The 25766-nt window shown below is 28.5% G+C and overlaps 1 protein-coding gene across 2 annotated transcripts in view; it reads right to left on the bottom strand.

Moving 5' to 3' along the window:
- LOC148236529 (paired box protein Pax-6-like) overlaps window positions 1–25766 on the bottom strand; it is a 103553-nt gene that overhangs the window by 37542 nt on the left and 40245 nt on the right. For both annotated transcript variants that reach the window (XM_088182401.1, XM_088182402.1), the window contains 2 exons: window positions 15593–15715; window positions 15281–15395 (listed from right to left, as the gene is read on the bottom strand). In XM_088182401.1, coding sequence (XP_088038527.1) covers window positions 15281–15395; window positions 15593–15715 — 238 coding nt within the window. The remainder of the gene's footprint in view (window positions 1–15280; window positions 15396–15592; window positions 15716–25766) is intronic.

The raw sequence follows: 25766 nt of genomic DNA, 5'->3' as shown, positions 1-25766 counted from the left end.
ATCTTTGTCATCGTAGATCGATGACCAACATCAAAAAGATGTTCCTCTGAGTATTACAATTATTCAAGCAAAAGCTCTTAGTTTGCACAAAGATTGGAAGGATAGATTAAAAAAATATTTTAGCATGGTTTTCCAAGCAAGTAACGGTTGGTTTTTCAATTTTAAAATGAGGAATTCTTTTCATAATATTAAATTTACTGGAGAATCGTCTGATGCGGATAAAGATGCTGCAAAAGAATTTATTTTCTAAATATACATAATTATTGAAGATGTAGAATATTCCTCTAGCCAAATATTTAATGTAGATGAGACAGGTTTATTTTGGAAAACTCTTTAACAATGAAAAATATGAATGAAGCCTTCACGCACCTTGACAAATTTTTAAATATAATGAAAGATTGTGATCCCAATGGAGAACGCATATCTCAAGTGCGTGGGGTGATCAATAAAAACATAGCATGTTATAAAATACTATATGAAGAAAAGAAAAATAATAGTGGAAAACAGTTAACTCTTGATGACTCTTCAAAGAAAACACCCACAAACCCCACTTAAACGTGTCTCTTAAACGCCTCTTAAACATCTTATATTAACTTGATAAATAAATATTTTAAAATACACACAATTTAAATTTTTTTACTTCCCTCGACTTGCGTTCATTCAACATTCGCACACATTTTCAGGAACCAATTATGTGCGAAAGTCGAGGGCCGCCTGTATTTAGATTACTACAGTATATTTTTTGTACATGGAAAATCTTTTTACTGATATAATTTACTAGAATTTGTGTCAACATCTATGCATGTAAATTATATTATAGTTAATATTCTAATTATAAAAACGCAAAAATAGTTAAACATTTATTAAAACATGTAAGTAGATATTAAACTATTAATTAATTTTTAATCGATGTTATATCATTTATAGCATAATTTAAAGCACTTAGATAGAAATATTGACTCTTATTTAATTTATTCCGCAAACGAATACTTTTAAAGACTTTATTAAGTCATGTATTTTTGCACTTCTTATTTTATATTTACCGGAAAATGTTTAAAGATTTGAAACGATTTTTTTAATTTCTAGAGTCGGCCATAAAATGAACATTACTAAGCAATATTTCTTGAGTTTTATATTTGAAATATTTGCCCCTTTCCGTACTACCTACTCTGCAAGCAACTGTGAACTTGGCAGATTAAAACTACAATTAGTACTAAAAATTAAAGCGGTTGTAAAATATTTAAAAATATTAATATAAATTTATTAAAAAAAAATATAGAGAAACAATTTAAAAAATGTCGAAAAATAAGAAATAATATTTTTTCTAGATATTCTATAGAAATAATTATCGAGAATAATTACTTGACATAATTCATGATTTTTCCATTGATATATAAAATAATAATAAGTTGTGTATAATGTCATGTATGTTTTTAGAAAATAATCTATTTACTAATAAAATATTGATTTTTAAGCCTTTTTTCAAACGTAACGTTTTATAGATTATTTGCTTGGGATTGCTTAAGAACACAAATTAAAGAATACCTAATTTGTAATGATTACTAGTTCCATTTTTACCGACAGTGTAGAAATTTAAAAGCATTAAAGTTCATATGGGATTTGAGCCGAAGCTCTTCAAGTTTTAGTCACCAATTTGATATACCACTGCTAATATAAAGTTCATACAACTGCCATATTTATAGCATAATACTTTGATATACATATAATTTTGCTAATATCATATCACCTGCTAACATATAAAAACGGAAAATTTCTATGCTCTAATTCATTTCTAGTTATTATTAGTTTATCTACTATCACACTTAAAAGTAGTTAGATTTAAAGATCTAATTATTCTCAATAAAACGTCAGCTTCTGAGCTTTACTAGAATTAAACTGGCATTTTTTCAATGAATGATAAATTAACGCTTAGATCAAAGTGTAACGGATTATCATTAAGCGACTACATCCGAAAATATCACTGTATCAATAGGCATAACAAGATATCGTTGTTAAATTAATAACGCTAAGGACACGAGTGGGGTGTTCTTGTGGAAGGGGAGGGTTCGGCAAATGTTTCCTAAACATGGGGTGAGACTGTGTTTTGCACACTGGGGGTGTACTACGTACGGGGTTAAGTGTGTGTCGTTGTGTACGTTACAATCGTGTTATACCGAGGGGTGAATGTAACCCGTGTTTAAATTTGCTAATAGGACATGTCCTGTCTATTTATTGACTTGCTTTATTCGATGGGGATACCCTATTACCGAAATCACTGCGACAATATTTATACACTTTCTGTTCGCGAAAAGAACATGCATGTTTATATAGACTTTGTATTTCATTGTACATAACATTAAAATATTAAATAATCATAATTAAATGATATCAATTTCCACATATAACGGATGACTTAAAAATGTTACTCTGTAATATGCAAGTTTAGAATTTTGGAATAAGCTGTGAAAAATGTATATATATATATATACATAAAATAAATTTCAGAAAAGTTTATGACTCAAACAATATCTAACAGATAACACAAAAACATATTAATAAACATAAATCAATATATCTGTCTTGAATTTCGAGTCGAATAAAGAATAAAATATTCTCCCGAGTTCGCGTGTCGGTATAGTTTGAAGCACTTTGCAAGATGCTTAGTCTGAAATTATGATGCCTTTGAACTCGAAACATCTTACTCTCACTACGCCGGGAATATTGTGAAAGTTTTCGCGGAAAACTTTTGGCAGCTTCTAATATGTTTGCCCTAACATGCTATCTTCAACAGGTGCCCTCTCGTCTTGCCTCAACTAAGCAAGCGTCAGCAAACTACGTATGCACATATATGGTTATTACCTTTGCCCACGTTTCTAGTTTAATTTACTTCATATGTACTTAAGGATATATATACATACTTATGGAAAGACGCGCCAAATGGAAGTTTAATGGGTTTAAGATACATGGGTGGTGAGATTTTAGGGGCGTCATATGTATTATATAATTGGCTATGACATATTTTTATATTTACTACAACTCGAAAAGTAATAATCTACTTTTTAGTATTTATGGAATTAATATTGATATAATTTAAAAAAATGTATTATTTCACCTGCAACAAACTTTGTAAGATTTGAGTGCTTCTCTTGATATTTTACAATAAAATATCTATCGCTCAGATATGACTTTATAATTTTATATATGTGGTAATGTAGTGCCTTTTTAATTTTATATTTTATTTCCATATGCTACACTTTGTCGCAACTTGACTTGTATTCAGAAAAGACGCTAAGCAATTAATTTTAATAATTAATTTGGTGCAGTAATAAAAGTAAATGTTCACTAAGAAACTTTTTTTAAATGTTGACTTTTAAGGGCATTGATCTGTTCTTTATTTAAAGATAAAAATTTGTATATTTGTAAAGAACTAAGTAGATACATACTAAAAAATATATGTAGATTCACAGACAGATTATTCCGCACATCATTCTAATGATATTAAAATTTACAATCAATATATTATATTATTTAATACCTAAATTTATTAACTATATGTCAGTTTATATACATTGCTACATAGGTGACCGAATTATTGAGCAAACGAAAATTTCATACGGTGAAAATTCTGAATATAGATGACTATCTGATTGTCAAATATATTTTACTTCTAATTCCAACTGCTTTATATTCTTCTCTATTTTTAAGTCAAATTTTGTTAAATGTAAATTACTAATATAATCGTAAAATATTTTTAAATTAAAATCATATTGTCATCTGATATATTGACATATTCTCAAATATATATGTATGTGTATATTGATCATCTATGATTGGATTTTTTCTGTGCGCAATTTTCGCTTAGGCAATAATCACTGAACCGTCAAACTGTAATGCAGTAAATTTAAATCTGTTGTGTTTGAGATAATAAAAATACATACTTTACAATGGCATATAATATAGTGTAGGTTACGTGATAAATTTATACACGCAAAAATTTAACTTTGCAGTAATTTTACTATCTTCAATAACACGTTTAACCCTTTTGGTGTGCATATCAAATATCAAAAGCGTTAAAAATGTACATTTTTTAAATAAATATATTCTATTGATAATAGAAAGTGATTGTAAATAAAAAATATATTTTTTAACATAATACAATAAAATTGGTAATTAAAAAAAAATAACTTTTATTTTAAACTACTTTATATTTTTTCCATTTTTAAGCAAGTATATCCATATCAATATAAATTATTATATTTATATATTCAATTAAATTTTTGCTACGTAATAATCACCTAATTTGGATTTTCATATTACCAAAAATTTAACTGTAAAATACAAATATGAGATACCTAATTGAAACGGTAAATTTTCATAATCCTGTAAAATTACCTGATATTTAAATTTCTCCTAAAAATAAAATTGAATTTTTTTTTGCTAACCTGTATACATAAACATGTATTTTATACTATTTGAGGGAAAAAATGTTATTAAATCCAGACATCCCAAAATGATCAGCCGTGTACGGAGCTCTTTGATCATTGGTCGAGCACGCCCCTGGCGGTGTCCGTCACAGCTATAAATACCAGCAGACAGACTTTGGCTATATACATATAGAGATGGCGGGTGTGGATGTGTACATATAACCATGGATACATAGGTACAAACTCGCTATGTCAATAAGCGAACCACAAAGCCACAATGTAATATATCGTGCGCCGCGAACGTTTAGGCCGTACACAAATAGTTACACTGCCAAATGGATCATGGGCGGCTCGTGATGATAGGTTTAATTAATTCATACATTATGCACATATATATTGTACCAATTTGTTTTATAGTGATTAGCACGTGTGTTTATATATGATACAAGTGATCGAGCTGATATCAAAGACTATACGTTGTATGGTGTATCCTTTGTAAAAAATCATTACGATTTTTTTGTGCTGTTTCTATGGAATAATTATTTTATTGGGAATTTTGCTTTTTTATCATTATCAATTAATTAATATTAAAAAAAAACAATTCAATGAATAGCGGTGAATACTAAAAAATTGGTCAAGGCTTAGAAAATATACGTAAGAATGGTCAATACTTAAAATTATCTAAGAGAGGTGTCAGAATGAAAAATAAACGACAAATATCAGTAAATTAAAAAAATATGTTAAATTAGGATATTACTTAAAAAAAATTGATATTATTTTAATATTTTAGTTTTCAAAAACATAATAGATTGCAGCAAAAAAAGAGACAATCATCAACATTTTCCCAATATGAAAGATAATTTATTATCGTATTTGGTTTTAACCAAATACGAACATATAAAACCCTGAAACGTCTCTTTTCTTAGAAAATATTTATTATGATTTAATAAGCATTACATTTATCGTATCTATAATATTTTTCTAAAACGTATGTGTCTAATGCTAAGCGTTACATATTTTGCATTAGGTAACATGTTTTTAAAACTCAACAAATTATTAAACTGAAATTTTATTGATTAACATTTCTCAACTAATTAAGAAATAAGACGGAATTGTTAACAATTCCGAATATTTGAATTATGATTTTTTTATTTACAAAATACAGATAAATTAAGAATTGCATTTGGGAAATAAAAAACTGAGGTTAAATAAAAAAATATAAGTAAGAAGACGGGGAAGGGTTCCTAAACTTCAACTGTTCTTCAAAATTAATTACAACGGCGGCTAAAATATTATTTGTTACAAAACTATTATGATTAATAAATTTATCAGATTTAAAATAACGGTCAAACAATCTGATAATCCACAGATAAATCTTATGTGATTTTTATAAAATTGCATCTAAGAAAGATTAAATTTTAGAGTCCACAGTCAAAAATAAATTTTGTCGTGAAACCAAAGTAAGATAAAAAAAATAGCAAAGAAATATTTCAGAACCACTTTTGTCTGCGAGCGTGGGAAAATTTTAATACATGAATTTGCTTATCATAAAAACGCGCGAAACGGCTCACCCGTCCCAATACATTGTTAACAGCAAAATTGTGTTTCTACAATGAGTCAAAGGATTACCAGAAACTTTATAAAGTGCCGACTATTGTCAACTCTCGCGGATTATAAAATTGAAAGCATCATAATTTTTTATAATATTCTATTTATGGATCACCAAATTATACATGCAGAATTTGCTTTTTTATTAAAGATTTGAACAAATAATTTATTTTGTGTTGTGAAATAGTTTTAAAAAAAATTGTTAAAATGTTCAATGCTAGCGGTGCTAACTATCAACCGATGAATAACGAGCGAACAAGATCCTAACGATCATAAATCACTGACGGAATATTATAAAAATATACTTAAACATCATTTTTTTGTGTATGACCGTCCTCCGAGTATGCCGTATTTATTTTTTGCCATTACTCACATTTTTATTTTTTTGTTAAACGGTAAATATTTAAGGATGCAGAAACGAAATGTGTCATAAAACTTACATTGTGAATATATAGAGTTTCTGTATCTTTTCAATACACCGCTCTCATTACCCACATAATATATAAATGAGTTTTAAAAAATATAAAAATAACCAGAGAATTTTGCATCTTTAAAATTGTGTGAGATATATATCTCACATAAATATTATCAGGTTTCCGTTAAAAATAAAGAGTATTTGTTTTTTTAGGAACCCGTAAGTACCCGAATACCCGGTTTTTTGGCAACACCAAACCACAAATTTATGTGTAGGGCTGTTTTAATGCATTTAAAATACAGTTCAGACCCTAATTTTTCTAGAATTTTGAAAAAAATTCCTCATGCCTTACATTTACTAAATTTGAACTTTTTCCAAAACTACTTGTATAAATATTAGATATTCTTCAAAAGAAAAATCTTTCATCAATTAAAATGGCACAATCAATATAAGTATATACACACAATAGAAAAATTGTAGCTATCTTATTTCTGTACATATTTTGTATTACACCATTTTCTTAATTTTCACATACCTATATGATATTTTCATAAAAAAATAACAGAATTAACCACTCGACCGAAAACCAATTACAAATACAAATTGACGCCTGTGCCATCATCCACATACATACACACATAGATAGATACATATTTTTTATAATCCCATATCGTCCCTTTGAAACGAATCGAGCCTCGGGCGATGGTACGGCAGTGGTGCAGCGGCGGCATCAATTTAACAAAACAGCATTATTAGATTAATACCGGAGCGTGTGCCATCAATGGGGGCGGGATTACCAATGTATGTCCCGCTGTCAACCGCTGTTTTACAACCGGGGTAGATAAATGACGGATAATAAGTGACGAGATCGGGTTACATGGCTAACCGCGAAATACGACCTCTTAAATACTAAACAGTCGATGGTCGAATCTAATCTCGGTCATTACCGACCTGTTACAGGGGGGCTATGAATATAGCATATTACATATTTTTAAATAAGTAAATTGAAAATTATTTGAGTAAGTATTTATTATTTTCAATTTGAAAAAGAAAGTTTGGAAATCGTTGACATCTATATTATTAATTATAAATTATTATGTGCAATATATAATCAATGAATGTCACTGCAGCTAGGGCTGGTTATTTTTAATAATAGCGCATTTTTTATAAATAAAAATTCGAGTACCGCTGCTGGGGCTCGAACCCGCAACCTCAGAGTTACTAGTCTGAGACGTTACGGAATACGGTATTCCATCCTTATATGCGCTTTTTACTAATGACGATATTTTATATTCAAGTTTTAAAAATGATAATTTAGGCTATTTACTTTTGTATTTTCTAAAATGTAATATGTGTCTCTATATGAGGGATGCATATGAAATATGGGATTCAATACTAATTCTGTTTGAAAATAGTCTTTAATTTACTTTTAGCTCTATTAGAAAACAGTAATAACATTAAAACTAATTTGTGTTGATGCAATTTCTATAAAAAAATATTTTAGTTTAATTATAAGATATTTTTCTGTATTTTGCCATATACATTTTTTAAATGGACAATATCATATAAGAAACCATATGTTTCCTGTTAAAAAACATTTATCAAACCATTTTTAATAAAATATACTTAATTTTAAGTTTAACTAAGAACATAAATTTAATAAGAATCCGTGTCAGTTTATTTTATGTTGTTAAATCGTTTGAAATACAGCCTTAGAGTTAAGCTTTTAAGGACCTTAGATTTTAACATTATATTATATACGATTTTCTAACGCTAAAAAGGGCAAAGATAACTATGTTTTTATATTAAAAAAATATATTTTAAAAATAAAATATAATAAAAATATTCTTTATTATTAAGAAATAAATAATGCTGTTGCTTTATTTATTATAAATTAAACTGTACAATAAGCTGATTAATTAATTATTTGATTATTTAAGAATCGGTGAGTTGACTAAACTAAAAACTGCAACTATACAATCAGTAGTATTTTTACAAATTTTCTAATAATGAACTAGAAAAGCAGTGCATTGAAACTGCTGTAAAAATAATGTATTTTGCAACTTAAGATGAACTATCACGTATAAAATTGATGAAATTTAATAAATACGGGAACTGACAATATTTTTTAATGTACACAGAATTTTTTAGTACTGCACAATCAAATTAAATTGATAAATAAATCAACAGCATTTCATTGCACTGAATTGTTATTTAAAAAATAAGTTAATTTTAACTGTGTTTGCAAAACATCATACATCATATGTACCAATAATATAAATAATTATTGGCTTTCATCGATGCTGAATTTAGTAGTGTGTTTTATCAACATGAATATACAAAAGTAGGTCTATGATTTTGTACCATTTTACACTATTTTAACACAATTAAAAAAAAAAAAAACAATTTTTGATGACAAACTTCTGTAAATACAACGTATTTAGCAACTCTTAACTGTCCTAAGATTAACTGTGACATTTAGAATTGTTTTGATAAGTCCACAAATAGTTTTAGTACTAGTACTACTGCATAATTTAATTTTAAAAATGATGAACAGCCTAAACTATTAATTTTTTCTCACTTTTACTAAAAAAATATATAAATAACTATAAAAATAATCGATATTCACTGTGTTTGCAAAATATATGTTACAGAAAACACAGTTAGAAAAATTCATTCCACCCTAATAATGAAAGGTATCGATTAAATTTAATTTTTTTATATTATTTTTGATGTAGGTACAATATATTTTAAACTCTTTTTTAGTAACCATCTACACCTACAGTGTACTTCATTTTTTTTCTACACATATAATATAAAAATTTATGTGTTAACTAATTAAACGTTTATTATATTATAGCTGAATAATCAATCTCGTTTTGTAAGTAAATATAATTATATTAAAATGAATTTTTAATAACTATTATACCATAAAAATACCTATTTAATTATTATAATATATTAGTTATAATACTTAAAATTAAATAATATAATCATTATGGCAAAGAACTAATTAAGTTTATTACAGAAAAATAATATTAGTCATATTTAATTGTAAAAAATGACAAGACGCTTCTAAATTAAATGCATAAAGTTTCCAATATACACATCAAAAAACTATATAGCAAACTTTTTCTTTAAAAAATTTCAAATATATAAAACTTTTATCATGTAGCAATTTATAACAAAAAGTTTATTTATACTAATTTGTAAAAAAACATAAATAGATCTATCTTATATTTGCGTCGCATGAACCGTTATTTAAAATTGTATTTTGCTTTAATTTTAATAATTTATTAAAAAATTAATTATTAAATAAAGGTTGATAAATGCCAAAACTCTCACATTCAAAGTATACCCTGAGGTAGGTTCGAGTTCACAAAGCGTCACTAGAGAGTCGAACACAAAAATAAAATCGGCTTTTACCCGATGGGGGCGAACGAAAATCGGGGGAAAAATGAATAAACCGGACGCTGTTTTTGAAACAATTGTAGCGTGAAAATTCCACGGTTTTACATGCGTAGATACGTATACAGAGCCTCTGTGGTACGTTTTTTTTGACCGCCTACAACACTCGTTTTTACAAATTAATTTAATTAAAGGTTGGACTACTGAATCAATTTTTTCCACTGGTTGCGAACGTAAATACAAACTTTTTAACTTGATATCAAAATAAATATTGTCGATATATTTTAAGATGGCGTAAACATTTTTTACAGATCCTTTGTTTGTACTCAATTATTCAACTTGAAATAGAGTACGTTTTTTTATGAATGGAAACTCATAGTTATATGAAAATGATCTGATTTTTAATGTTTTTGATTGACATAAACAAAAAAATAATAATATAATATATTAGTAGTCACAAGATATGTATGTAACATATTTGAAACAAATATTAGTCGATAACCAGGTTAATGACTTAATGCCAAAAAATATATTTGTATTCTTATAAATTTAGATTTTTTCCCAATAATGATAAGCTTAATATATTGTAGTAAAAATAATTATTCAAAAATGAAATTTATTAATACACAAAGTTTGATTTTTGTTATAGAACATTTTTTTAATATTTTTGTAAACCTTAGGGAACTCTTATTTAATTATAAATTAAAAATATGTAGTAAAAGTCTCAGACACAAAAACCTGGTTAAAGCTTTTTTGCGGAAATTAAATCAGAAGCCATTTATTCAATAAACCTTATATTAAATCTTCCTTAAAAAGCATACTATTTAGTTGGTAACCAATAATTTATAGTCTAAAACTCGGCGTTAAATTGTGTTTTATAACAAAAAGTAAAAGAAATAATTAATGACGAAAATTGTTAAATTATATTATACATAATCTTACAAGAAAAGCTTATTTTTAATTTCGACTTTCAATGCATGAAACAATATTAATAAATAGTCTCATGTACTATCTGACTCTACGATTTTTAATTAAAATAACATATTTAAATGATGTCTAGATTTAGACAGAAGTTATTATTTTGCCAAAAAAAAATGTTGTACAGTGTAGTTAGGAATACAAATGTATCTAATCTATACCATACTTTCGTACGTATCCATAAATACATATATTTTTCAGGGATAGTTTTCACGCAAGCCTGTTTATGATACATGTGTGTATCGGTTTTAAATGGAAATCCCTCGTATAAATAAACGCGTCCGCCTTTATACCATATACTCGAGAACGTATCCCCGACAAAAGCGGATATGAAAAAGAGGAGCGGGTGGGCATGTAGATGAGCTCGGCCATAGTTACCGTCAGAAACATTAGTCTGCCAACTCGCGTGGAAGATTTAATTTTCATTTTTATTCTTTGAAACATTCTTTGATGCCGGGAAACTCCCCTCTGAAGTTGCTACCCTCGGGCCTCTGTTTCTTTGCGCCCGCCCGGCTTTTGCAACGGCCCGAGATTACCAATATGGCCGGCCACCGCTCTCCTTTTTCGGCCGCCCCGTCAAATATGACGGCATTGATCTCTCCCAAATCTATATAAATGTATCTTATATAATCAGGCATGTCAAATATACGGCCTGACGAAAGTTAATATATTTTCAGGAAGCTGTTTAAAAAAAATATATTAATAGAAAATATCCACATAATTTTATTAAAATGTTGATTATTTAAACCAACGTAAAATATACACACCGTTGAAATCTAGCTATCTAGTTTTAGATAAATCGAGAACCTTGAATTTTATAATTAGGATGTTCTTACAGGACAGTTTTATAATTAGTAAGAAATAACTATATTTTTCTCTTTTAAATAAAATATATTTTTCTCAGACGAAAAGCAACGCAATTAATCAAAATTTTAGAGTACTGGAGCTGATTAAAAATTACTCTTTAAAGCAAGTAATCTTACAATATGTATAGTAAGGAGTATTTCATAGCCAAATTTAATCAACTTTAGAGGGTCTATGATGTAATGTGTGAACGCGTAATTTAGTGCAAGAGAATTGGACCATTTTGGTTGGTCAGTGCGTGAACAAACGTCACATGTCTTGTGGATTTTATTAATCTCTAGACATTTTAGACATATTAGTTTTAATTTCGCAATCGCAGACTAGACTTCTACCTAACAATACATTTTATTTTGCGAGTATTTAAATTTTGCCTAATGCTTTGTGTTGTCATTTTTGTCCAACCATTGTGCAGACAGCTTTCTGTTGTAAATAAACCACTTTTTGTCGTATGTTAGCGTACGCTCGGGATAAGGATTCCGGTTTGTTAAAAAAATTTCGCTCAGAATATTTTTTTTTTTTTATTTTAAAAGAAAATATATGTTTATTTAACATACATACATCTGAGCTAAGTTGGAAATTTCAACGGACAATTAAAAATATATTATATAATCGAAGAAACCAGACATTGATGTCATTAATTAAATATTTGCAAAATTCAAAATCTTTCACTAGTCAAAGAAATAATGAAGTCTTTAACTATTCTTCAAAAGAAAAAAGATATAAAATTAGGAAAGAAATTATTCGCAGATTGTTTAATGGCTCGACGACTCTATTAAGTCATTAGAATCTATTAAATAAATTAAAAAAATATCATTGGCGCAACGATAAGAATAATAACTTTTTTAAGCCTTACAGAGAATAGTGTAAAAAAACCAACAACGTACGGACTAATGGAAAAATAATTAAAATATTTTAATCCACGGGTAAGAGAACGAATAACTTACAGTGTATATTTGAAGCCTTGATATCAATTAACCCAGATATGCCCAAGAAATTTTGTTCTTTTAAAATTTTATTTATAAATAAAAAACAGTGGCACGAGCTTAGTGACATACCCATGGGACAGTGGGCATATCTGAGTTAAACCAATATCAACACAAAATTATTTAAAATAAATCACTAGAGAAGATCGAACTTCTGGTCCACACTGCACTTTAATGACGAATACCAGCGTTGACGAATCAGCGACTGTCTTTAAAAGTTAAAGCGAGACAACGAAGTACAAGCTACATCGCTTTTACCTCTCATATACATCTACACGCACACAATAACAAACTGGCATCCTTATCCCGAGCGTACTTTACAATACGATCGTTTCTGTTGCCTCAAAGAAGCGCAGAGCAAACTTTGTCCAGGAGATTTTTGACAGCAATTGTTTTGCTGCTTTATTTTATGTGTGATTCTAATTCAAATAATGCCTTCAGTTAACCGTTAACAACTGAAGAAAAGAACATTAATGACTTCCAGAATTTTAGATATTATCATTTTCACCCCGCGTTCCTTAACAATATTTGTACTAAAAGCTGTGCTAACCTTTCTGATGCTGTGATGTACACCAAGTGTACATGTATATAATATTAGCTGAATATTTTAATAATATGTCACGCAAAATGTATATATTTTAGAAAATCCTGCGAGATGCAGTTACATATTAAAATAAGTAATTAAAATATATATTATTGATTATCAAAAGCAACAAAAATAAAGTCTGTCAACAAAATCGGGTAGCAATAAAAAAAATTTTAGTCATGTTCGCGTACAAGAATTTTAAAATAAATATTTTGTTCAATGTTTTACTTCATCAATGTCTGCAATAGTACAAAATAATATGCAATGTCCATAAAGCACTTACGTACCAATATTTTTTACGACTTATGAATAATATTCGTTTGAAATTATAATTTTTTTACAATATTTTTACATGTACACTAAGTGTACATCACCGGAGCGTGTGAATTTTGCACTTGTTTTAAAAATGGTTTAAGCTTTTAATAAATATGGTTTAAATTCATAATAAATATGGCTTAAAAAAATTTAAACTAAATTAATAATATAAGGGAATTTAAAGCTATCTAATACAGACGCGCAATAAAATGACATTTGCATTAAAAAAAAAAGAGTAAAATTAAATTTAAAAAAAATACTCGATTATGTTTCTTTTTCATTTTCTTGTACTAAAAACTATAGCGTTAACATAAAAATGCTATAATTTTAACGATTAAAATAGACATAAAGAACATAACATAACTCTACTTAAAAATATTCTTTAATTTCTTAGACCAGCAAAACAATTTTTTTAGCAACAAGCTGAAAAACTAACAGAGCAACTAATTCTTTCTGCTACAAAAGTAATAACAAATACAATATTGGAGATTAAAGCAACAAAGTATATAAGTTTGATTACATTATACAATGATACGCAAATTGAATTTAGCGGATGTCTTAACCATTTTTCTTGGTTAGTTATTTGACTGATATTTTTACATATTTTAATTCACTGAATTTAAATCTCTAATGTGCAGCTGCAAAAATGATATGTCTAAAGTTGAAGACAAAATAACAACGAATAAAAAAAATCGACTTGTGGTCGAAACGCATTAAGGTGTGTATAAAATTCCAATAAAAGCAACTCTAGGAATTATTTTCCCTGTTCTAGTTTAGAGATCCTAGTAAATCGTTGTGCCAATGAGATTATTGAGCCAGAAATATATAATGAAATAATCTCAGGGACATAGTTAGGGTTGGGGTACAACGGAAGGTTGACAATATGCAAATAAATAAATTATTATTATTAAAATGTATTGAACACACAAATGCATCCTTATCATTCATACAAGTGTATAATTAGAATAGGAACATTAAATTTTGCTACTTAAAGGATTCCATGCATTTTCTAATGCTAAATTATTTTGCGATTAAGTGATAAAATTAAAAAAATTGACTGAAAACTAAAACAAAGTCTGTCTTAAAATTATGTGTACTAATTACTAACTTTTTTTTGTAATAAAATGTGTTTCAGATTAAAAGTTATATTATTTAAAATACACCTATTAGAAAATTACACAGAGGTTGTAACGGTTTTTAACATTGATCATATACTGAAAGTATTGAATGTTTTTTAGAATTGATCACGGAATTCACCTTTTGCGTAATTAACTCGCAATTAAAAAATTGTTTTCAATGAGGAATGTGCACTGGTTAAATAAAAACAGTATTTTTCAACGCCACTTCGTTTTACTCTATTTACAAGTATTGATAACGTAAATATTTTTTAATGTGTTTTTTTCTAGGAGCCGATTTCTATTTATTCCATTTATCAAATACGTTTTAAAATGTATACGATAGGCCTAAGCATTTTTAAATTATCTATTGATGTTTTATTTGCAATAACACGAGTTTTAAGAATATGATGTATTAATCTGCCGTTGCATTACCAGTCAATGTTACATTGCCTAGTAGTGCATAGGTAAATAAGTACATCTTGTATGTGCTATTTATATTTTGTGTGCCGCAAAAATCCTATTAAAAACCGCGTTTTTGCTCACTATGTATGTGCTAATGTGATAATTATTTAAAATCCTACCTTTCTTAGCAGCAGGTATGTCAGACATGTGGTGATTGGGCGGCCCTGGACTCAGGGCTGGCAGAAACGGCGACCTCGCCGCCGGGTACCACGGCGCTCGCGCCCATCCTCCTCCCTTCGAACAAGAAAAAAATCCCCACTGAAATATGATTATAGCCGCTTAACATAAATTGTTCCAGCGATCAATCTTCGTCAGGTTCGAGGGCGCGAAAATTTAAGAGTGACACCGGCGAAACTTATTATTACGTCTATCAATCTATACATCTGCGCGTGTGTGAGTGATGATAAAATTTAACATGACAATGGAATTACCTGTCCGTTCAAGAGCCTCAATTTATCGTAAACAGCTCCTCCGGGAGAGCCTGCCGGCGGAGAGTGCGCCTGCTTCTCCTTCTGGGCGGCCAAATTCCTCAGCACTCTATTGATCGACGACACCTAAAATAAGAACGCGATGCTAAAATTATCAACGTCCGGTGGCATGTTTAATAACCAGAAAAGTCCGAGACTCGTTGGAGGTAAGTGAAAGTTCTTTGCCGGCACCTACACGAATATACATAATAAAATTGATTACGAAACTCTGATTTCATATCTATATAGGTCACAAATATTTATATTGATAAAGTATTTTTTTTTAATATTATATTTTGACTTTTAGAGAACACATATACTATTTATTTTTATTGTTTTTTTAATAGAGAGTAAGAATAGTCACACAATTAGTTTATCACTTTTGTATTTGAATACATTTTATGTATGAAATTTTTTAACCAGTATCAACAACTTTTGTCTTAATGATAAAACAATAACACACGAATTATAGAGTATTATAGTATATTTTTCGGCATCCAGCGAGTTACCAATAGCCATTTTACAAAGAACACTTATTCACCCTTCTTGACATTGTTCATTAAGTTCATCAATCGTTAAACACCTAGCAAAAAACAGATGCCCTTTCATCCCTCTTCTCATCATTAACGTAACTTATTTTTGTTTTACATTTACGATATTTTTTCCTACATTTTATATGTATATAATAAATAACGTATTTTCTCTAAGCGGATACAAGTTTAATTGTGGTTGCAAATGAGAACTCAAATAAGCATGAAAAGTACATATTTATTTATTTCATTTAAATAAAAAAAATCTTTCCAATTATCATAAATGGAATTGAATCTGTGTTTATATTATAATAAAAACATTCACTGCTCTATTTTCACTTTGCACAGTAAGTACAATATATCACGTTTAACTTTAGCTTTCTTATTTTTTTTATCAACCCTAGTTTTTCATTATTGTTTATTGTATAAATTCTTAGGACCTTTGCTCTTGATTTTTTCTTTACTAAGGGACCTTTTGCAGGGGTCGTTGGTTTTATTCCTAATCAAGATGACGCACCAGACTGACATAAATAATTTTAATAAACTAGTGCAGATGGTTGTATATTTGACTCAGATTTGAGTCGAGTATATGCCCCACAAACAGGCCTACTGAGAAGGGGGAAGAGGGGACAAATTCCCGGACCCCGACTCTGGAAAAAATCATAGCAAGAATAAATATACAAAAAAGAAACCAGTCCTTTTTATATTGTACCTACATACAAGAAATAAGAGAAGCGGAACATTGCCTTCAAAACCACCCACTTTCTATTATTATTCAAAGAGGTCAATAACTAGACAACTGGATTCAATGCAGCAAAATAAATAAATAATACGTTTGGTTATTCCTAAAAAGTCTCGAAACTATACCGAAAATATTTTTTAAAATATGTCATTTCAGTAAAATTATATCGGAATACATTTTTACCAGTGAAAATATAAATTATTTGACAGGTTCTAATACAATTATATATCAAGCGACGTATTAAGAAGTCTTTGTCTATCATTTTAATTAGTATTCCTGGTGTATAAAATCACTATCAATTTTACTATCCTTAATCGTAGATATGTAAATTTAGCGTGATTAATCAAATTGATCCAAATATCTCGAATTTCTTTCCGAAAACATTTTTATATACATTTATGTTTATATATTTTATTCAATGACTTCCAGACGATCGTTATGTCTTTCTTTAGAAAATTACAAATCACTTTTATCAGAATTCTGTCTCTGGATTTCTTGGGAAATTTCCAAGATTATCTTGAAATTTTAACTCCTGAATCCTGAGAAATAATCACAAATTAAAAAAAACACAAGATTTAATATGTAAAATATTATTGAAGAACTTAAAATGGTGATATTGATTCTTAAATAAATATTTCATAATTTTGTGAAAGTTGCTTTTAAATTCTTAGACTTATAACATATATAATATATTACAGTAAAAATAATTTATTTTACTATAAATAAATATATAACACATCAAAAAATATATTGCACATAAGAAAAATTATTCTTACTTAATAGTTACTACTTTAAATAGTTAAATCCCTTTAAGTACTAAAACTCTTAATATTCAATACGTTAACAATTGCATGATATTGACATTTTTAAAAATCATCTGCACAGTTTTTGACAATCGTGACGCATTGGGGTAACCTTTTGTTATGTCACGATGATTTTAATTCAATTTAAATATATAAATAAATAATAAAAAAATGTTTTTTGAAAATATGAAGTATATTTTATTTAAATATTTGTATCTTTCAATACTTTCAAGAATTAATAAAAATGAGCTTACTGAATAATTTGAAAAAAAATATTAAATCTACCGTTGTAACTTGACAGGCGTAAGCCTAATGCGTTACAATGGGGTAAATCTGTACCAACTAAGTAAGTCAATTAGATATAATGAATACCTACAAGTAAGTATTAACCATATATATTTAAATTATAAATTATTATGTGCAATATAATTTACAACCAATATATGTCATTGCAGCTGCGACCAATTTTTTTATAATAGCGCATTTTTTATAAATAAAAATTTGAGTGCAGCTGCTGGGGCTCGAACTCGCAACCTCGGAGTTACTAGTCTGAGACATTACAGACAACGCTATTAAATATATTGACATTTTAAAATAAGCTGTTATCAAGTGCAAACTATTCAAATTTAAGTTGGTAATACATTGTTAAAATAATATTTTTGTTTGAGTTAGATTTACTAAATGAATATGATTGAATATAAAGCATAAATTTTTATTTTTGTTGAAAAGGTAAAAAGATTATTTTATATCAGTAGAAGTGTTCAAGGAAATTAATCAATGTAGAACTTAGTAATACACGTATTATAACAAATGATTCATTTTCTAAATGATCTAATGATCTAGAAGTTGCATATTAAAATATAAAGAAAAATAATTATTAGGCCTAAAAATAGAAAAAGTGGGTTAAGAAAATAATCCGAGATATTGGAATCTAATTCATTAATCACACGTCGACAGAAAGTGAAAGTGATTTTATACAGAAAAAAATCTTTATTACAAGAAAAAAAAACTTTTGAATAGGTCACATAATTAATAAGAGTTTTTAGCGAAAAAATACATAAATAATCAATAAAGAACATTGAAATTAGAAAAAGAAAATGTGTAAGTTTTACTTTATAATTCCTTTATGTATAATTTGATATAATTATAATATCATTATATGTATTGTAAATGGCTTATATATTTTTTTTATAAATTTAATACAAATAACATATATTAAAATAAAAATCTCGAATCAAAAAGTGCCAAGAATCAGAATCTCTAATATTGTTGTAGGAATCAATGCGGATAAACTTAGTTCTTAGACTGATTGGTTCAAGGGAATCATTAGTGTTATATAAAAATATAGACAGTATATTACAAATATAACTTTACTCAAACGTTAATAGAAAAAAATAAAAACAATATACCTATACGTATTCCTTAACATCAAATTTGCTCTTAAAAATCGCGTTCTTTTAAATATATATATACACCGCCCACGACTTTGATTACCGTTAGCCTGAGGGTTAGTTCTTTAGATTTTGTTTCTTTGCCAAAGAATGCCACCTACATTATAATATAACCTAACTGGATTATATGATATAAGCGTTTCGCGAGCACCCTGTGCGATCGGTCCGATTTCGTCCATTCTGTAATCCGATATCTGTACGCCAAGACAAAGGTGGTCTGCGTGTCGATGCAGAGGTCTGACGAGCTCTTGACAGGGGTTCTAGACGTTGGAGTTCAACTCGGCCAAGGATCTGTCTTCGGGAAGTGTACTCGCAGCGTACGATGACAAAACCGTTTAGCCAACCGAGGACCGGTCCCTTGTTCGATGGATCGGAAAGCCACTTTTACGCTGTTCCTACTACGATTTCACACAGTAACCACCTTCATATTTTTATTTGGGTGCTAAAACCCTTTATAACTCAATCTTGTGTGATCAAAAAATGCTATGAACCTCATTTTTAATTATTACATTTGTGGCAAAAATTGAAAATTTGCTGTGTCGTTTATAGATATCATTAAATTTGAGCACCTTATTGTTTTATTGAAAATTTGTGCTAAAAATAAATTGAAAAGGCAAAGTATCATATCTGGGATCATTAATATAATGCGACTCATTTCCTATAGAGGGGATACTAAACGATATAACCTTATGTTTATTTTCGTACTATACACAGACTTTCTCTATAACATGAAAGAGAACAAACCCTTTCTTTGAGTCGGCCGCGAACAATCGAAACGCGAGACGGCTTTGATTTTGCCTCCAACTAACATCTGCGTTTCCATTCGCATCTAATTAATGGGAAAAATTTAATAAACACGAATAATTGATGTGCAATCGGCCGAAAGAACAATTCGCTCGGGGAAAAATCAAAAAGTTTTTAATTGAATAATAACGGGAGAAATATACCGGCTATAATAAATAATACAAAAACAATAATAGAATTTCTCTTTTAAATCATAAATTAGTTACATGTTGTGTAACAAATATACAAATATATATATAATATAAATGGACTTTTAATTTATTAAAAAATAAATTAAAATAATTGTAATGACGTGTATATGTTCTATTCATTAAATTTTCCCATAACATACCGCATAAATTAGTTAGCTCGCAATATTAGTTTTATATTTTTCAGTACATTGGAGTAGTAACATTTAAATATAAATTAAGAAACAACAACGCAAATAAAACTACTTAAACGCCAGCGACTCACTCGTGAGTCACTTATTGATATTTTTTCTAAAAACAAATTAATTTGTTAAAAAATATTAATTATTCACAAATTAATATTTCTTAATTTGTAAAGAGTATTGTGCTTGCACCATTTATAAATAAACCAAGCATTTTATAATTATTTTAAAAACGAGATACTGACACATGAAGAGAAATAACATCTTACTCACTATTAAGTCTTTGGCACTTAAAGGGTTAAATAAAATATTTGTCATTTTTGGTTGTCATCTATGCTGGATTTACAGATTAACAGAAGAAAAAATTATATAATATTTAATTTTATATAACAAATACAGTTTATACTGATAATGAGCAGTGAACTTGTAAATCAAATGTTTGATACATTTTAACTTACTGTTTTAGTAAAATTATATTTACTAATTAAAATATTATTTCACTAATAATACACATTCACTGTAACATACATATTGCACTTTTAAATAAAATTACAGATAATAATGATTTTTATGGTTTGACTAAAATTTATAGTATTATTAATTAATAATTTATTACTGATTGTAATTTTTTAAGGGTCCGATGACAGAGATGACAGTAGAGTTGCTATCGAAAAAAAATCATAAATTTGTTGTACAATTAAAAGAACTCGACATACCATCGTATATTACCGCTTTTGATTCTAGAAGCATTCATGGTTTTTATAACAAAGTTTACGCAAAAATAATACATTTTAACTAGTGAAATTATAACTACACCGGTAATACACATTCACTGTTACATAACTAAGATTAAAAAAAAACAAATTAAAATACTGATTGTAAAGTTATTTTACAATCCAAAGGTCTCAAAAAATAGTTGACCTTATCAAAATTTAATGTTACTCCTGAAATTTTGCCGACCCTAATGAGATTACTACATACTAATTTTTTATGTAACAAAAAAAATGTTATTTAGTTCTAAAGTAAATATGCATTAAAAATAAATTTGATTCTCTCATCAGTGATGACTTCGAATCTTGAAATTCATACAAAACTAACAAAAGTCGATATATCAAATTTTGGCAACTAAAAACTTAGTCTGTAAATTGATATTTATAATGACATTTTAATCAGCTACTCAATCATCTTTAAGCAATATTAAATAGTAATAATATATATTGCTAAAATTGCAAAATCTAGAAGCTAATTTTATTGACCATATTTGTAGCGATTGTGTATTTTTTTTGCATAGTATGATCATCTTGAGTAACTTTTATAATTCGTTTTTTCAGTGCCTTTCTGATTATAAAATTTATAATCCCATTAAAATAAACTATCCCACGTACAAAGCAACATGCAAGCTACACAAACACTTTTTTTTCATTTCCTTGTATTTTTTCTAAAGAAACTTTAGGGGCACTTGATTATATTGTCATTAATGCAAGCATTAAAGTCGTTTCAAGATCCCGACGGCGAACAATGGCGTCTACAATGCGGACCTTCTGTTATTTACGTTCTCGCTTATTGACGCCCCATTCCCACTTCGTTCCCTGACAATGGAGACATTATGAAAATCACCATATCTGGTACACGGTATTGACATCGCATTCAAGCGCCGATGGTACATTGTCAACTGAAAAAATAAAAAAGCTCCCCGCACACGCTTTGCTATAAAACTAAATTTATAAGTCTAATAAGTCTTAAAAATAATTTTATATCATATATATATGCTCCATTAAATTTTACACAAAGTCATGTAATGTGTTATTGACATCAAATAACGAGGATATGGCGAGGTAGCATATAGCTAAAATTTAATAAAATTTACCCCGCCAAATGCATCGATATTTTTTCTCGTGTGTGTATGGGCGCCTTTAGGCGCAGAGCTGTCGATAAATGGATGACGACGGGGGGTGTTTCTCACAATACCCACTCCCGGGCTTCCCGGGGAGTCTCGGGGGGCCCTGACCCTTGGAGGCTGCGCCCCACACGCGGAGACACTTCACGGATGAGAGCTGACTTTTATTGTTTATCCCCATTCTTTTCGCATTTCCAAAGACTTTCGTACATTCGGGGCACTACTTGCGGATTTAATGTATTAAAAAAACGCCTTTTCACCATTAATAAAAGGCTTATTTTGTACTTGGACCAATTAAAGGTATTATTTTTAATCAACGTTTATTAGATCGTACAAATTATATAATATATTCGCATTTACATTTTTTATATTTATTTATTAATAAATATATACAGTTAACACGTATAAATACGTTTGTATTTAGAGCACATTTTTTATTTATGATATCGTATTAGGGAAGTTACCCTGTATTTCGGCATTGTTTGAATACAATAAATAATAGAGGGATGATAGTGAAGCGTAAACGATTCAGTCTATAGTGACTCCGAGGAGAGAACAATGCTTTTCGAATGAATGAAAAAAAATGAACCGAGTCAGGTTTTAAAAAGCTAAATAAATATATAAAATAACTTTAAATATATAGGTACAACATCATGTAAAAAAAACATACTCCATTGAAACATATTTTAAATTATTCTAACGTTTAAAATTACTTTAGTATTTAGAATACATAAATAATTAGCTACACCAAAAATTTTTTGAAGAATAAAAAATATTATTTGATAAAATTATCACGACAAGAAATAATACTAATAATTTACATGACTATCATCTAATTACTAAGAGAGTTAATGGTTTACTGAATAGATTATTTGCTCCTTGTGAAATAAATATATAGAAAGAACATACTAATAAATTTTGAAATTCTACAAGGCAGTGTCATTGGATCAAAACTACATTTAACATACTTTCTATACAGGCAAGGGAATGTAATAGTTGAACAAATACACAAAGTGGCACACGAGCCTAATAAAAAAACTACAAGAAAAGAAGCATTGCTCAGCTGCTTCCCTGAATATACCTAAAGCAGACTTTCCACAAAGTATGCCATTAGAAATAATCATGAAATCATGTCTGAGCAATAGATATTTTATAGCAAAATATTAAGACGAAAAATCATACATCTGTCCAATAAAACTAGAGTACTTCAAGGCAGCGTACTAGGGCTAGTACTGTAGACTTTCCAACTACAAAAAGGACTACCTCCGCTAACTGACGACACAGTTAATATGGCTTCTCGTGAAAACCCGTTTACTTATCTCCAAGAAAATCTCAAGAATTCAACAATCGGATTGTGAAAAATATTTGGGGATGCACCTTACCTGAAAAACCTATATTTGGAGTAAAAAAACAACAACTAGAACTCTATAAAAAAAATATTACTAGCTAACAGACAAAACGTTCTAGCTTACAGTGGAGAATAAATTGTGTGTATACAAATTTGGATGTATGGTAATCAACTTTGGGATCAAGCAAGCAACGCAACGTATTGAATATTCCAAACTTTATTATTTAAAAATACTTGAAACTTAAAATTGGCGACGAATAAGTAGAAAATGCAAGACAAAAATACAAGAAAAGTATGGAGAAAAATCAATAAATTGATTACGGAGAGATTGACTGGAAGATTGAAGAGAAAACTAAATAATTTATAGTTGTCTTGACGAATAGCTGATGGGCGATTCACCCACGTTATATTTAATGATAAAAGTTTTGCTGAATGTCAGGATTGAAAGATAGATTCAAAAAAATATATAGGCGGTCCTATGCTTTCGTATTTAATTGGTACCTAAAATATGTACGAAAATAAATCAATGTTAAAAGCACGTATAATATATATTTGAAACGAACTTTTTTTTATTTTTAGGGTAAAGATTAAGTATTTTTATTAAGATCACTTATATTATTAATATTATTTTACGTCGGTAAATAATTGTCAGAATTCATTCCTATTCAAAGAAAACAAAAAAGCATAATATCAATATCAGCTTCTTATCTTTCTCCTCTTTAATTTGGTATTTCATTAATCTATTATTGATTAATCAAGATGATACTTTACATATGTCATATGGTTAATAATATGCTCAGGCTAACATTACGTATAATTTATTAAAAATCTAGCAAAACATCTACTCCTTTTTAAAAGAGTAGATGTTTTGCTAGATTTTGGAATAAGCTCCTTTAAATATATAGAAATAAAGTCAACAAGAGAAAAGCAAAGATAAAATTTCCAACTCATGTTGTGTAATAATCTATGGTTTTATTTAAATACGATAAAGTGTAAACACCAAACTTAGTAAAAAATATTTAAAAAGTTGTTGTTTGTTTTCAATTATAATTGTAGCATAAACCAATATATATGTAATTTATTTTTAAAAAACACCGTAAGGACGAAAGGTTTATTATGATTTTTTATTAAATATATATATACTATCTAGAATTTAACTAGAATATATTTTTCTAGTACATCGATCTTTCGTGTCATATGTACATATGTACTTATTTTATTACGCACACTCTTCGAAACAAAATAGTGATGTTGTGGCTAAAACCAATATCAATTTGTGACATACTTTTATTTTATTCTACTCTAACACACATACGAATATATAAAAGTATCAAAGATCCTGTATATATAATAAATTACATTAGCACTTGAAATTTTTCAATAGTCACTTCCAGCGCGTAAAAATCATAAAAATATCAACACTTATTAACATCACATAATACCCCCAAAAAACCGTTCTCTAAAAGTCATCGAACAAAACGAGTAATAAAAAAGTGCATTTGCTTTTTTTTCGCCGTTGGGGATCAATCGACGCGTGATAATTGATCACCGAACTATACAAAGTGCCTCAGTGTATTTCTTCATAATGATTTTGGTGCGGACGAAATATAATAATGAAAACGAGACCTTATGTATGCAGTAGTAGTATGAGCGATTTTTTTATTGACATAAATAAAAGGCACGGTCCGATAAATCGTCATAATAAGGACACACGCAATTATTCCCGACGGCGATCAATGCGAGTGGTGAAGTGTAAAAACGCGGCGAATTTCACGGATGGGTCGCCAAGTGTTTCTCAGATTTCAATGGGTGCCCATTCAATTCAATGCTATTTATAATATTCGATGCATATTATTTTCATTATTTTTTATTTCAAAGAATCAGCGCCCCGGAAGTCTTGCAATTCGCGACGAAAAGTAACGATCAATTAGGGACTTATTTGGGAATAACTCTAAAATTCCTTTTGACATAACTTAAAAAACCTAATGAAAACCGTTAAATCGTTAGTATGTACTAGCATTTTTTGCGCAAATAATTTCGATCCATTTTGCTTTAAGTAATAGTTTAACTGTTAATAAATTAACATTTTTCAAAATAAGTTTTAAAAATATTTTTATGGCATTGATGGGATCCCATACGTAATTGTACGTATGGGATCTCAGCAATGTGCTTTTTCAGATGATTAATTATATC

Source organism: Plectrocnemia conspersa, unplaced genomic scaffold (assembly GCF_051122295.1).
Source record: "Plectrocnemia conspersa isolate PC_06_02 unplaced genomic scaffold, ASM5112229v1 ptg000003l, whole genome shotgun sequence".
In the NCBI taxonomy this organism is placed as follows: domain Eukaryota; kingdom Metazoa; phylum Arthropoda; class Insecta; order Trichoptera; family Polycentropodidae; genus Plectrocnemia; species Plectrocnemia conspersa.
The sequence above is the reverse complement of the archived record's forward strand: the minus strand, read 5'-3'. Positions and strand labels throughout refer to the sequence as shown.